This window comes from Leptosomus discolor, chromosome 4 (genome assembly GCF_034619465.1).
Source record: "Leptosomus discolor isolate bLepDis1 chromosome 4, bLepDis1.hap2, whole genome shotgun sequence".
Taxonomy (NCBI): domain Eukaryota; kingdom Metazoa; phylum Chordata; class Aves; order Leptosomiformes; family Leptosomidae; genus Leptosomus; species Leptosomus discolor.
In genome coordinates this window covers 15,932,897-15,946,429 of record NC_141394.1, presented here as the reverse complement: position 1 = coordinate 15,946,429, position 13,533 = coordinate 15,932,897, and the positions used below count along the sequence as shown (strand labels likewise).

The 13,533-nt window shown below is 41.8% G+C and overlaps 1 protein-coding gene across 3 annotated transcripts in view; it reads left to right on the top strand.

Annotated features, from left to right (window-relative positions):
• The first annotated feature begins 1,581 nt into the window (after positions 1–1,581).
• DCLK2 (doublecortin like kinase 2) overlaps positions 1,582–13,533 on the top strand; it is a 93,058-nt gene continuing 81,106 nt past the window's right edge. For all 3 annotated transcript variants that reach the window (XM_086464910.1, XM_086464909.1, XM_086464911.1), the window contains exon 1: positions 1,582–1,996. In XM_086464910.1, coding sequence (XP_086321036.1) covers positions 1,582–1,996 — 415 coding nt within the window. The remainder of the gene's footprint in view (positions 1,997–13,533) is intronic.

The following is a 13,533-nucleotide window of genomic DNA, read 5'->3' as shown; positions in this document are numbered from 1 at the left end:
ACAAGTCAAGGCTTTTATGGGCCCAGGACAAAAAAGCAGAAACTGTGACCACCTGTAATAATGCAACACAACTGGAATCTCTCAAAGCAGGAGACCTGAAAAAAGGTGAAAACCTGTACCTAGTTGTAAATAACTTTTACATTTTTTTATATACTTATTATGGCAAATACTATATTGTGTAGTAGTTGAAAATAAGTTGCAAAAAAGTTGATATTGCATCCATTTCAATGTATGTCAGCCATTTCTGCCAAAAATGAATTTGACTTGAGCAACCTAGGGAGCACTGAGAAGCTCCACGGGGAAGCGCTAAAACACATTTAGGAGATTAAGACTGTGGGAATGGGAGTTGGTCTTATATGGTTCCTCAGAGAGGGTCCAGCAGCGGCGGCATTCACAAAGGAAAAAGGGAAATGACAGGGATGCATCGTTTTCTGTCCTGGGGGATGGACTTTAGGGAGAAGGCCATATAGAAAGGAGCCCTAGAGGTATTTTTAGCGGTTTAACCTAGTAACAGAGTCAAAGTAAGGCCAGGGGAGGACTAGCAGACAGTTCCACTGGTATGCCTGAGGGAGGGTCCTGTCAGAGCCGCCGTGAGAGGGACAGAGCTGCCCCTGAGGGAAAGCCGCTTCCCCAAAATCATTCTCCTTTCCTAGAAATATCCCTCTCCCTTCTCCCTTGGTCAGCGGAACCCCAGTGAGCAGCCGGCCGCCTCATGCACGCCAGGGACAGCAGCGCCACTCCGCCCGCCTGCAGCCGAGATGGCGCCACCCCCGCCCCTCCTCCCGCCCGCCCTCGCAGCGGCCGCGCGCCCCCGCCAACGGCCGCGCCGCCCGCCTGGCTCCGGGGCCCGGCAGCAGCCCCGCCCGCCTCTCCCTCCCTCCCTCCCTCCCTCCCTCCCTCCCTCCCTCGCCGGCGGCCGGGCCGCAGCTCGCTGCTCCCGATGGATCCGCTGCGCTTGTTTTCGTGCTGCGGCGGGCGCTAGCAGCGCCCTTGCGCGCCGAGGAGCCGGGAGGTTGCGCCGCTCCCCCCACGCTGACTGGCGGCCGTTGGCGCCGCAGGGGTGCTGGTGCCCCCGCGCCGGGACCGGGACCGGAGCCCCGGAGCCGGGCGGGAGCTGGCGGAATAGGCGCTCCATCCCCACCCTCCCTCTCCGGCGGAGTCAGCAGAGAAGAGGCTGACGAGGGGACCTGCGCGCACGGCGTCCTCCGCATTGTGCGAGCCTGCATGGGCACGGCGCGGGGGCGCGGCCGTGGGGCTCCCCCGAGCCTCCCGCCTCCCGCCGTGCGCTCGCACCCTCCCCGGCATCGCCTGTAGCCGGGAGGCGCCGAGTTAGGGCATGAGGGATGCTTTTGTGCGCGACTGCGGGCGGAGCAGCGGGTAACGGCGGAGCTAGCGGCAGCTGGGGCTGCGATTGCGGGGCAGGTCGGGCGCCGCGGACATCCGCAGCCCTCCCGGCGAGAGAAGCCGGGCGTGATGCTGAATTAGGCGACCGCAGCCCTTGTAAGCGCGGGGGGCAGGCTTAGCAGCCCATAGCCGGCCTGGGTCCCAGCGGAGCTGGGAAGGGCGGGCAGGCAGCTCCCCATGGCGAGCAACCGGAGCATCGAGCTGGAGCACTTCGAGGAGCGGGACAAGAGGCAGCAGCGCTCCGGGCCGCGCCGCGGCGGCACCGGCTCCGGCGGCGGCGCGGGGCCGCGGGGCAACGGGCTGATCCCCAGCCCGGCGCACAGCGCCCACTGCAGCCTCTACCGGACCCGGACCCTGCAGGCGCTCAGCTCGGAGAAGAAAGCCCGGAAAGCCCGCTTCTACCGCAACGGGGACAGGTACTTCAAGGGCTTGGTGTATGCTATCTCCACCGACCGCTTCCGCTCCTTCGACGCCCTCCTCGTTGAGCTCACCCGGTCCCTGTCGGACAACGTGAACCTGCCCCAGGGTGTCCGCACCATCTACACCATCGATGGCAGCAAGAAGCTCACCAGCCTGGATGAGCTGGTGGAAGGTGAGGGGGCCGTAGTAGGCCAGGGGCATGCAGGGCACAGGCTGTGGGGTGGTTCTGCTCTGGCATGTCGAGGTCTGGCAAGAGGTGGTATGGGGCCTGCTGGTGGGCTGCAGGCTTTCCCTGGGGTGGGCTTTCTTCTTGCCACCCTGAGCAAAGCTGAGAGAGGTTGCCTTGCTGAAAATCAGCAGCCATGGAGCCCCTGTGGGCAAGCGGGCCGAGGTTGCCTGGTGCTGTGAGTTGCAGTAGGCCTCATTTTCCCAGTGCGGACCATCTGCTTCTCCCATCACCCAGAGTGCTGCCTCCATGTGTAGGGATTGACTCGAATGGTAGTTAAGCAGCAGGTTCTCTCTTCATCTACAAGAACCGTAGTAAAGTTCTTGGCTACCTTTCAGTCATCACCATTTGTAAGAAAGGGAAGTGCTGTAGTTTAGTTCTCTAACAGTTCTTACACTGTCATTGATGCCTCACAGTGGCTTAAGCTTTAGGAGACAAAACCCCTGTGCTGTGAAAAGGGATACTTAATGCCCTACCACTTATTAAAACAAATAGGTGTAAAGACCTATTTTCAAATGTGATCAGAGTCCATATTCACGGAGGGAATTACCTACCTTATCTGACTTCCAAAAGCATTTTATAGAATCAAATGCTTTTCAGAATTGTCCCTAAGTAGATTTTGATAATGGGACCTAGCTGCTAAGGTTATGTAGACCTTGCAAATCTAAGCAGAACAGCACTCAACTGCATCTCAAAATGCATACAGAAGTACTTTTTTTCTGAAACATATGCGTCTTGTTTGTAGGGAATGATAATTACCAGAACAAGGAGCAGAAATCCCCCATGTTCTCTCACGATGTCTTAATATACAGTTTAAACTCAGCATTACATGAATGACCCTTTCAAATATGTTGGTTATGTTGTGCACACTGTGAAGTTCTTAATCAGTTTGCACTTGACATTCCCAGGTATCCAATACATCAACCACTGCAGTATTTAAACCCAGTGATTCTATATGCCAGGTTTAGCTGATTTGCATTAATGAAGTATGATTTGTAGGTCTCCTATTAAGGCTTTCAGCTGTGTATCCTTTAAGCTTTGATTTGGAAACTTCCCTTTTGAAAGCAATGCTGAATGACACCTGGAGAACTTGATGAGAAAGGGAGCCTGAAGATCTTTATATAAGCCATAGTAAAGGTGCTGGGAGTTAGAAACCAGCCACTCCAGAAAAAGCAGGATGAAGGGAGAAGCTACAGTATTTGCTGCATCGGGGGGCTCTCACTCAAAAAAGATACACTTGAAAGTGCTTTTTATGATAGTAACATAGTGCCTGAGGACTTTCCCCATCAAGTGATCTAACATAAGGCTGTTCCGCAGTCAAGATAGAAGGAATGTGAAATGCCAGCTCTGTGGTAATAAAATAAATGTGAAAGCAACAAAAAACTTTTCCGTGATACGATGATTAATTTAGAGATAGCTAAAAAAAATTTGAGATGCTGGAGTGGGGATGGTAGGGCAAGGAGATGAAGAAAAAATTTGATAGTGATAACTTGGAGTGACTTTTGAAAGAACTTTTGCAGAAGGAATAATCTGAAGCTTTTATGGCTTAAAACAGAGACAAAATTACTTGCTGCACAACAGTATAAATGCAGTGTATACTCACAACTCTATTTAAGTTAATAACTGAAACCAAAAACTTACTTCCTGTCTCTTCAGAACTCATTGAAAGAGTGACCTTTCTCATTGCTCTTCACAGGAAGAATAAAGCAAAACAAATGTCACAACTGAAATTCCACTTCCATGCTTTCTCAGTGAAATAAAAGGGGGAAAAAAGAGAGTCCAAATTACTTAGTCATCTATCCATGACCAGTACGAATCTTAGGAATCTTAAGAAAATCCCATTGCATCATAATTGGATTAGTATGTTCTCCAATTAGCATGCCAAAAACTTTTCCAGTGTAAGTCTAATCACCATACACAGAAAGGAAAGCATATACAGGGGGTGGTAAGAAAGCTAACAAGTAGTGAATCCATCGTTCCTTGAAATTATCTGAACTCTTTGCCAGCTGTTTTGTTTTTGAGATGTTGGAAGGGCCTGATTTGTTTTTATTTTCTTTATTTCTCGTTGGTCCAGCACAGCAAGCTTGAATTTCTGCTCTGGAATAAGTACTTGAACATTGGTGATATCCTAAAGCTTGAACTGTAGTAGTGCCAGAAGTAGTTTTGAAGGGTGTTTTGTTGTATTGCTTTTTAATCTTCAGAAAGGAAAGTAAAGTAAAATTAAAGTGCTGCTGTGCATGCCAGCTACAGGCTGAACACCAGAATGAACATGGCTACTTGATGCCGTACCTAGTTGAGCAGTCTGTTTGCGCATCATCGATGTTGTTGAACTGCTACATGGAATTGCAGCAGTGTGGGTTCAGTAGTGGCAGCTCTATGAAGTGAGCAGGAGGTGAGTGCTCAGCCACCCTTGCCAAGTCAGCAAGATCCGCATTAAACCCGCCTTAACTGAAGCCTGTGTGTGTAGCTCTTGGACACTGACGTGCCCCAGTGCAGGCAAGCTCTTTAAGGCCTGTTTGCTGTTTATCAGGTTAATATCTGTCTGGGGTATAGGAACTGGCAGTATCAAATTCTGTATTATAGGAGTCCAAATTAGTTGAATTGAGTCACTGATGATTGCTTTTGGGAGTTTAGCTGTATTTAGCGATCTCTTTTACCGTTTTCTAATATTAAGAGGAAGATAGCTAATGCAGAGCTGTACTGTAGATTTCAAATATGACTGTTACAGGTTGAGTCAGTTAAAAATTTTACCAGATTATGTTTATTAGTCAAAATTTGACAAGCTTCATTTTAAGCATATTGCTTTTCTTAACTGGATATGAAAGTCAAAAAAGCATGCTCTTCTGCACCAGCCTTAGGCCAATATTATTTATATTCCCAGCCCCTGTAGGTTAGGGAACATTATGGCTCATGAGTTTGACAGTTTGTATTGCTTTCTTAGAATGGGAGGAGTGAACAGTTGCATTGTCTGCTCTGTTTGAGCAGACAGATCCAGAGAGGGGATGGGGGTTGGGAATACTATGACTTTCTTACAGTTTTCTTTCTTTCAACTTTACTATCAGACATTACACTACTTTTTACTTTTGAATAGGAGATTCCATGTGTAATTTTATGTTTTCCGTTCAATAGCAATAATGGAATAATAGTTTCATTTTTATTCTCTACCAAAGTTAACTAATTAAGTGTTTGTCTAAATCCCTCAGTCTTCTTTAAAAATGTTAGCTTCCTAAAGCATGACACAATGGCAATAGGAAGAACTGTGAAGTTCTTTAGTGCTGAGGTTTGTGTTTTACATTGATGTCAGTCATGCTCTTTCTCGATACCCTGTGCTTTCATTGTCTTGGTAGTGAAAGACATGGAGAATTCTGATTGTTAAGGTCTGCTGCAAAGTTGGGAGATGCTGCTGAATTTTGGGAGAGGAAACCAAGTATATACTCTGTTCTTGGCAAGAAAAGTTATGTTGATTTGGCATGTGATAGGGAGTTTTACTAGTTCCTTAGGTAGGAAGCATTGCTAAGAGTCTTTTGTTCTTTTAACTACAATGCTTAATTAATACAGTCCTTTATAAAATGTCAGTAGTCTTGTCTGCACAGTTGTGCAATCAAAAGGCACTTGTAGAGAAGTCTTTGGGCAGCAGGTGGGAAGGTTTTGAGCAGGGCAGTCCTTGTACATGGCTAGGACTTGTAGCACAGGACGTCTGCTTTAAAGAAATAGGCTCTGCCACACTAATACAGAGTAAAAGAATGTTTTTGAAACAAGGTATGGAGCAATCCCAAGTGTTTTCTGCCTTAGATCATTGTTGTTACTGCATATTACATTTTAATCCTGCTTAAGTACCTGTGATTCTGGTTGATGTACACTTGTTGTAGTAGGTCAAGAATATCTTTTCTCTTGTCAGGGCAAGCAAATGGTAATACCAAGTCGTCAGTTTGTACTTTTACTTCTTCCAAAAGGTATGATTACTATCCGGTGCTAAAGCCAAAAGCTGTAATGCTTTAAAAAGAGGCAAATCTAGCAGATTTAAGAAAGAAGGGTAAAAAGGAAGACTAAAAGAAGGATTAAAAAACATTAAAAGGGTATGCTTCCAAATATATATTTAAATCACTGTAGTTACATGGTCCTGGAGCAATGGGGTGTGGATGTGAAATATGGATGTAATTATTAGTTAACTTCTCATCCAAGCAAAAAAAAATACTTCCACCACTCTGCATCTCCTGGTTTCAGGGATGGGAGAAATGTAATTTACCTGAAAAGAGTTGCTTACTGTGGAGGAGGTGTGTGGTATCAGGTCGGTTGATATCAGGTGGCTTTAACTGTCTTCTGAAAGCTTTTACCCTGCCTGAGCAGGGGGTTGGACCAGGTAACCTCCAGGGGTCCTTTCCAACCTCAGCTGTTCTGTGATTCTGTGAAAGCTTGTAGGAAGCTGTCATCTGAATCTCCTGAGTAAATAAAGTCAAAAGAGAACTAGGAGCAATTAGTCATCTGCTAAAATCCTGGTTGTCATCCCAGGTTTTAAGAAGTGCATGGGGAACTTAAATGCTATTGATAAGGAAAGATCGTGACTTATACAGGGTTATTGGAGGTGATGTGAAAGTGAAGGAATCTTAAGAAACTGTTGAGGAAGGAAGTATGTGAAAGAAAAGACGGAAAGAGAGATCTAAATAACCTAATCCTTCATAAAAGGCATTGTTTTATTTTTAGGTTAGTCCTTTTATACATGCCATAAATACACTGTTCTGGAAATCTGCATGGCTTTGTGGTATAGAACGCAAAAATGGTACTTCTGTGATTCCTAAAGTTAGAAGGTTAGTAGCCCTAATAACTACTGTGTTATACTGAATAAGCAGCCTTTGGCACCCTTGAAGCTGATGAGTTCCACTAGAAGAAGCTGAGGAACATGAGGTGGATAGATTAAATATACCTAGAAACCTGCCCTGTCCTCCATGCTTCAGAGGAGAAAATGTGCTTAAATATATTGGAGACTAACGGTTTTCTTTCTGCAGAGATGTTTTTACCTGTGTCAGCTATATCGTTCTATGTTAGGCAGTGTGTCATTTAAAAACATGATGCTTTGTGACTCTCAGGAGACAGTAATTAGTGCTTGTTAACATTTTGCAAAAAGCAATCCAGAAAACCTTGTTCAGAGGCTTTTGTTTCAAATATCCCAACTCAAGATTTTTGAGTGTTGTACACTTAATTTATTCTTCGCATTACGCACTACATGGTGTATCCACAGTTGATTTTTAACCTAATACTAAGGAAAATGAAGTAGCTACAAGTCTTTCTTTAGTAGCCTCTGTTTTTAAGGACAAAAAGTCTGAATGTTTCTAGGCTGTTTGTTAAATGTCAGTGGGCTTCAGCTCACAGAACTTGTGCTGTGAAGAACTCCAAGTTATCAGGCAGCCGTGTTTCCTCAAAACTGTACATAGTTGCAAGTAATGTACACTTATGATACAAAGGGACAAGATACATCTTTCTTTTCCTGTCGGTATCTAAAATTGCATGGCAGAATTTTGGAGAGTTCACATACACCCTACTTTCTTTGTGTTTGTATGGTGACAGGTGAGCTAGACGTGTTTCCTATGAATAACAGCATTGAAGAAACATGGCAAAAGAAAAACTTTGCAGATGAGTTTTTATGTAAGCAAAACAGTATTTAGGCAACTAATGGTCTATGGCTATTTATCAGTCAGATTGACCAATGTAGTCTTGTTTTCTTTTATCCATTCCCTGTGTTCATCTCCTGTATTTTACTATTGTGAGGGAGGGAATGGCGAATGTTACATTTAGACTGTTAACTCTCTGAAACTGGATTCCTTCTGCAGTGTGCTTAAACTGTATGCACACAGCACACACACAGATCTTGCTTCACGGATAGTGCGTCTGGTTATTAATGCAGTGTAGGTAAATTATTTAGAGGCAGGTAATGTTTCCTCATTAATAGGCAAAGTTTCATGTCTTCTAGTTGTTTTTCTAATGTTTAATATGACATAATCAGGAGTAAACTTACTCCATTTGTTGATTATATTGTGACCTAAAATATCAGCAGATGTTACTCCTTTTAAGTGAGCATATACCCCATTTGAGGAATTTTTGGTGGTAGCAGGATTTCTTTGTGGAAGAATTGACGCTTTTGGATTGCTCTGGGTACTGTCATGAAGTGTCGGATGGATGGCACATATGCTCTGTTGAAATTATAATGCCAATTTATAAGGAGGTTTCATATTTCTGCCAAAACTGCTCTGCAGCCTAGTTGAGCTTCCTGCTGTAGAATTGTTTGGCTGGGTTCAGAGTCCCAGCTGTAACCTATGTCTGTAATTCTTGCTTTTTTCCCTGCATTAAAAATAAAAAAAAAAAAAAGTATTGATTAATAGATCTTTCTACTTTGTTAGTCTATAGTTTACTTCTTTACCTGCTAATCTCAATGTGATATTAGTGACTAACTTCACGATCTGGTCTAAAAACTAGGGAGCTGATTCATGTTAATGTTGTAAGCTAAAGACATGATATTTATTTCCAGTAATGTAGCTGCTGTGAGTGTGTGTCAGTTAAGGCTAGTATGCATTAGCTGTAAAACCTTTCAAGACTATAGATGAAAAGTAGGCCTTCAAACCATAAAATTGACCATATCGAAGTCAGCAATGTAAATATTTGAAGTGTTGTTTATGCCTATTTGTGGAGTCCTGTTGAATTTCCCAGGGCTGGAAGATGTACAAATGACAAAATCGAAAAGCTACAGCCTGATCAAAATGCCACTAAAGTCTCAGAAAAGATTTTCTTAGTAATTGAGAAGATACATATTTAGGTTAGACACATGAAAAATCTAATTCAAGCCATTTAGTGAAACAGCCAACTTCTTTAGGTATGTGATTTTAATTGTAAAGTTATTCTGTTACTTTATTAACAATGTTTGAAATCAGTTTGACCGGTTTAAACTCCCCCAAAATTAAGTGCTGTATGTTACATTTTACAAATACTGGTTTTCTGGGAGAGTGTGGAGATTATCAGAAGTTTGTATTTCTACATGAATTAATCCCAAGAAGATTTAAAATCAGGTCATACATTAAAACTGTGAGCAAATATTATATATAATGTTACCCTTTCAGGTTTTTACCTACAGAGTAGAACATAAGAGATAATACTCTTACAAATGGCTTAATGTTTCTTCCAGACAGATGTATGTAAATGCATTTTCTACTTCAGAGGATGGCTAAAATACTAATCTAAACAATAGCACAGTGTTCAAAAACTAATGTCTGCTTATTGAGGGGTGGTGTTTTCTTAGGCATGCTTTTTGAATACACCATTCTGTAGGAAGTTTCCTGTGGTGAACTTTATAGGTGTCATTTAACTTACCCCTGCCATTTTTTTGTCTTCCTTAAATATTTTCTTCTGTTGAATAATCAGTTGTGTACCCCTGTTAAACCAAACAAATCAATGTTTAATTCATTCCTAGAAAAGAACTTTTTATGCAGAAAGCAGCAGTTGGTTTCCTAATTACATTCTGTTTCTAGCAATTTTTTTTTTTTTTTTGGTATTTTGCAAGGTTCTCAGTAGAACTTAAAAACTGTGGGTGAAGTCCTGGCTGTGGTGAAATCATTAGAAGTTTGAGTAGTAATTTCAGTAGAGTAAAAACTTCATCCTTTATCTTTTAAGTCATGAACCAAGCAAGTCACTCAGTGCATGTGTTTTTCACTTACAGCCCTTGCTGTAATCCAGCCTTGCAGGTGTAGTAGTAAAATTTGTTTTCCACATAAAACCTATGTTACTCAGTTTAGTTTATATGACTAGTGTAGGAAAGCAGGCATGGACTTTAAAACACTTAGTAAACAATCTGTAATATACTACAGTTCTCAAGTAAGTAATTAGTCATTCCTATATCTGCCAGTTATAGGAAATTTTGCAGTCAGTTTTGCCAGATACTTTTGGGGGTGTTTTTGTTTTATTTTTTAAAACTAAAATAGTTTAAAATAGTTTGTGTTTCAACTTAAGGCTTGGCTAAATGCAGTTGAAACAAATTATTTGAAATTTGTTGTTTTAAGGTTTTACATTGTTTTACGTTGAAAGCACTTCCCTTTTTTTATCAGAAAAAAGAAAACTAAGGCATCGGCTGAAAGGAAAAGAAATACAACACATCTGTAGTAAATGGGTATTGCAAACTATTCAAATAATTGAGAAATTATTTTATTCGTGCATCAAGCAAGGGAACTAGTAGAAGACAGTGTTACACTGCTATTTTAAAGAAATAAAGATCCTTTTGGATTAACACTGACTGAAAAATTTATAATGGGGCGATTTCTGCTGTCCTAAAGGATATTGTAGTACAGCTCTGACAGATAGATCACATTCCATGATAGTATAAAGATACTCTGTTATGATACGTGATGGTAAAAGTCAAAGCTAGCATACCGTATAGATACTTTTCTGTGGTAAATCCTCTAGCAAAGGGACTTTTTGTTCTCTATCTGTACTTCTTTATGTAAAGCAATGAATTTATTTCAAGTTGGAGAGCCTGTTTCTGAGTAGCCTTAATTTTGGGAGGTTTTTTGTGTGGTTTTTTTTTTTTTTTTTCCTTTTTAACTTTGTTAATTTAAGCTTCAGCCCTGAGGTTTAACTTTGAATTGTCTTGTGTGTGTTTGTTGGGTTGTTTTTTTTTTTTTTTTTTAAATGGTCTAGGAAGTGCATTCTTCTTGAGTTTGAAAGGATAATTCTGAACATGGTCAGTGATGGTGAGTTTTGAGGTACCTTGTAGTGCTGATTGCTAGAACTTGTTTGACTCTTGCACACAGCTGGACAGGCAGGACTGAAGAGGTTAGTCTGAAGTGATAGGTGACTTCATGTACTGAAGCTTATGTAAAATCTTTGAGATGCTGGGGCACTCTATTTAGAAAGATATCCTCATGCTGTCAGGTTTATTTATATATAAATATTATCAGAGGATGAGTAAACGTACCAAAGTCTTATGCAGATCAATAAGAGCTTAATATCATGCACCCAGAATAATAACTAAATTACCTTCTATTCCTTTTTTTTGTAGGAGGAAATAATAACTGGGATTCTTAACCAATACAGGCACACAAAAAATGAAGTCACTTGCTAGGTGCATCCATAAAAAATTTTGCGTGTAATTGTGGAGGAAATTGTCTAAGGGTTTGTGCTGTTTTTTGTCTGGGATAGAGTTAGTTTTCTTCATAGTGGCTGATATGGGGCTATGTTTAGGATTTGTGCTGGAAACAGTGTTGATAATTCAGGGATGGTTTCATTACTGCTGAGCAGGGCTTACACAGAATCAAGGCCTTTTCTGCTCCTCACCCCACCCCACCAGCGAGTAGGCTGGGGGTGCACAAGAATCTGGGAGGGGACACAGCTGGGACAGCTGACCCCAACTGACCAAAGGGATATTCCATACCACATGACATCATGCTCAGCAATAAAAGCTGGGGGAAGGAAAAAGGGGGGGACATTTGAGTTATGGCATTTGTCTTCCCAAGTCACTGTTAGACGTGATGGAGCCCTGCTTTCCTGGAGATGGCTTAACACCTGCCTGCTGATGGGAAGGAGTGAATGAATTCCTTGTTTTGCTGTGCTTGTGTCCATGGCTTTTGCTTTACCTCTTAAACTATCTTTATCTCTACCCACGAATTTTCTTACTTTTACCCTTTTGATTGTTTTCTCCCCCATCTCACAGGGGGTGGGGGGGAGTGAGCAAGCGGCTGTGTGGTGCTTAGTTGCTGGCTGGGAACTATTCCAGGGTTCTATGTCACACAGTAAACTAGTTGTAGAGGAGAGAATAGCGAAATGATCAGCAGCTAAAATGTTAGTAAGTATGTTATAAATTAGAACTACCAGCTTCTTTGAGGTGCTGCTTATTTGGTAGCACTGTGTTTAGAGATAGACAGCTTCATGGCTTATTAGAAATTGTTCAAAAAATAAGCATAGTCGTTTGTATCTAGTATTAGAGAATGTAGAGGATGAAACCTTTGCTTTGTGTTGCAGCTGAGCTGCTGTAACAAAACTTGAATATCTCATGCTATTTCACAGTAACATGATAGATGAGTGAAGGGTCTCTGAAAACAGCTGTTGAAAGAACTGTCCACCAAATTAGAATCGTGGGATAATTTAATTTGAAAGGGACCTTCTGAGGTCATCTCATCCAATGTCTGGCTCAAAGCAGGTCTGATTAAATCAGATTGCTTGGAGACTTGTTGCAACTTAGCATGTAGTTCTGGTGCATTATAAGCTTCTAGGTCACCACAGTTATTCCTAAGGGGTGTGGTTTGGGTTTTTTTTCCTCTACCTGGAGATTAGTACTAGTGTGCATGCAGCTGTGTGGAAATCCCATTCAAGTTTATGGGTTGAAAATAGCTTATTTTTCTTTGCTTATTTTTTGGGGAAAGAGGAGGAGTCTGGTTCTGTCTGTATTGGTTTCTGGTTTGTGCACCACTTGGTCTGTGAATATGAGGAGGAGTGACGGGGATGAGTGAAGAGGAAGAATATAGGCAAGGCGGTGGCATCCATAAAACCTCACACCAAATTTTTTCTTTGTACCTCAGTGGAGTACAGTCCCAGTGATGTTTGTGGAGGCAGAACTGGCTGCCAAACTTTCCTGAACAAAATAATGGTTAACTTGGCATAATTATAATTAACTTTCAAATACATTAAGAAAACTTTCAAGAAGGTCTAAACACAAGATAAATTAGAAAGCAGTGTAATTGGTATGGGAAAAGAAACATGAAAAAATCTTTCAGATCACAGTAAGTCTTCAGGTGTTTGAAAGTAGTTTATTATCTTGCTTTTAGAGTAAGATGTACAACTTCTAATCTAAATTAACTCTCCAGACTACAGTTCAGAAAGGAAAAGTATTGTTTAAAAGTTTTCTAGCATGTATCTAAACATAGGTATACATTTTGTAACTTTTGCAATACTATCCAATAGATGTACATGTACTCCTTACACGTCTAGGAGGTGAGTCTGTTTTGTTCCACCAGTGACCTTGAGCATGTAGCTTTACTCTTAGAACAGGCTAAGCTTTTTAAGATATAGGTAGCTCTTCTGCCTGGAGGAATGGTGTGTTCTGTCAGTTTGGAATGCTTGCCTTTCATCCTTCTGGCAATACTCTGCCTCTTTGAGAAAGTCTTTGGACGTCATTTTGTGAGACCCCAAGGATGTGGGTTGCAGAAATAAACCAGAGTTAAAGATGCCATTTGTCATGATCTACATCTTGACTATTGCTGCCAGACTTTAAAAGAGTTGTGGTAAACAACAAACAGTAGTTTGAAAAGAAAACTGTACCACAAAAAAAAAAAAAAAACAAACCCCAAAACAAAACAAACAAACCCCACCAAAAAAACAACCAACCAACCAAAAAAAAAAAAAAAACAACCAAAAAACCCAAACCAGTTTCTCTACAGCCTTACATTATGTCAAGGAATGGAGAAAAGTAACAAATTCGTGAGGTCTGCATCGTGGCTGGTGCCACTTTT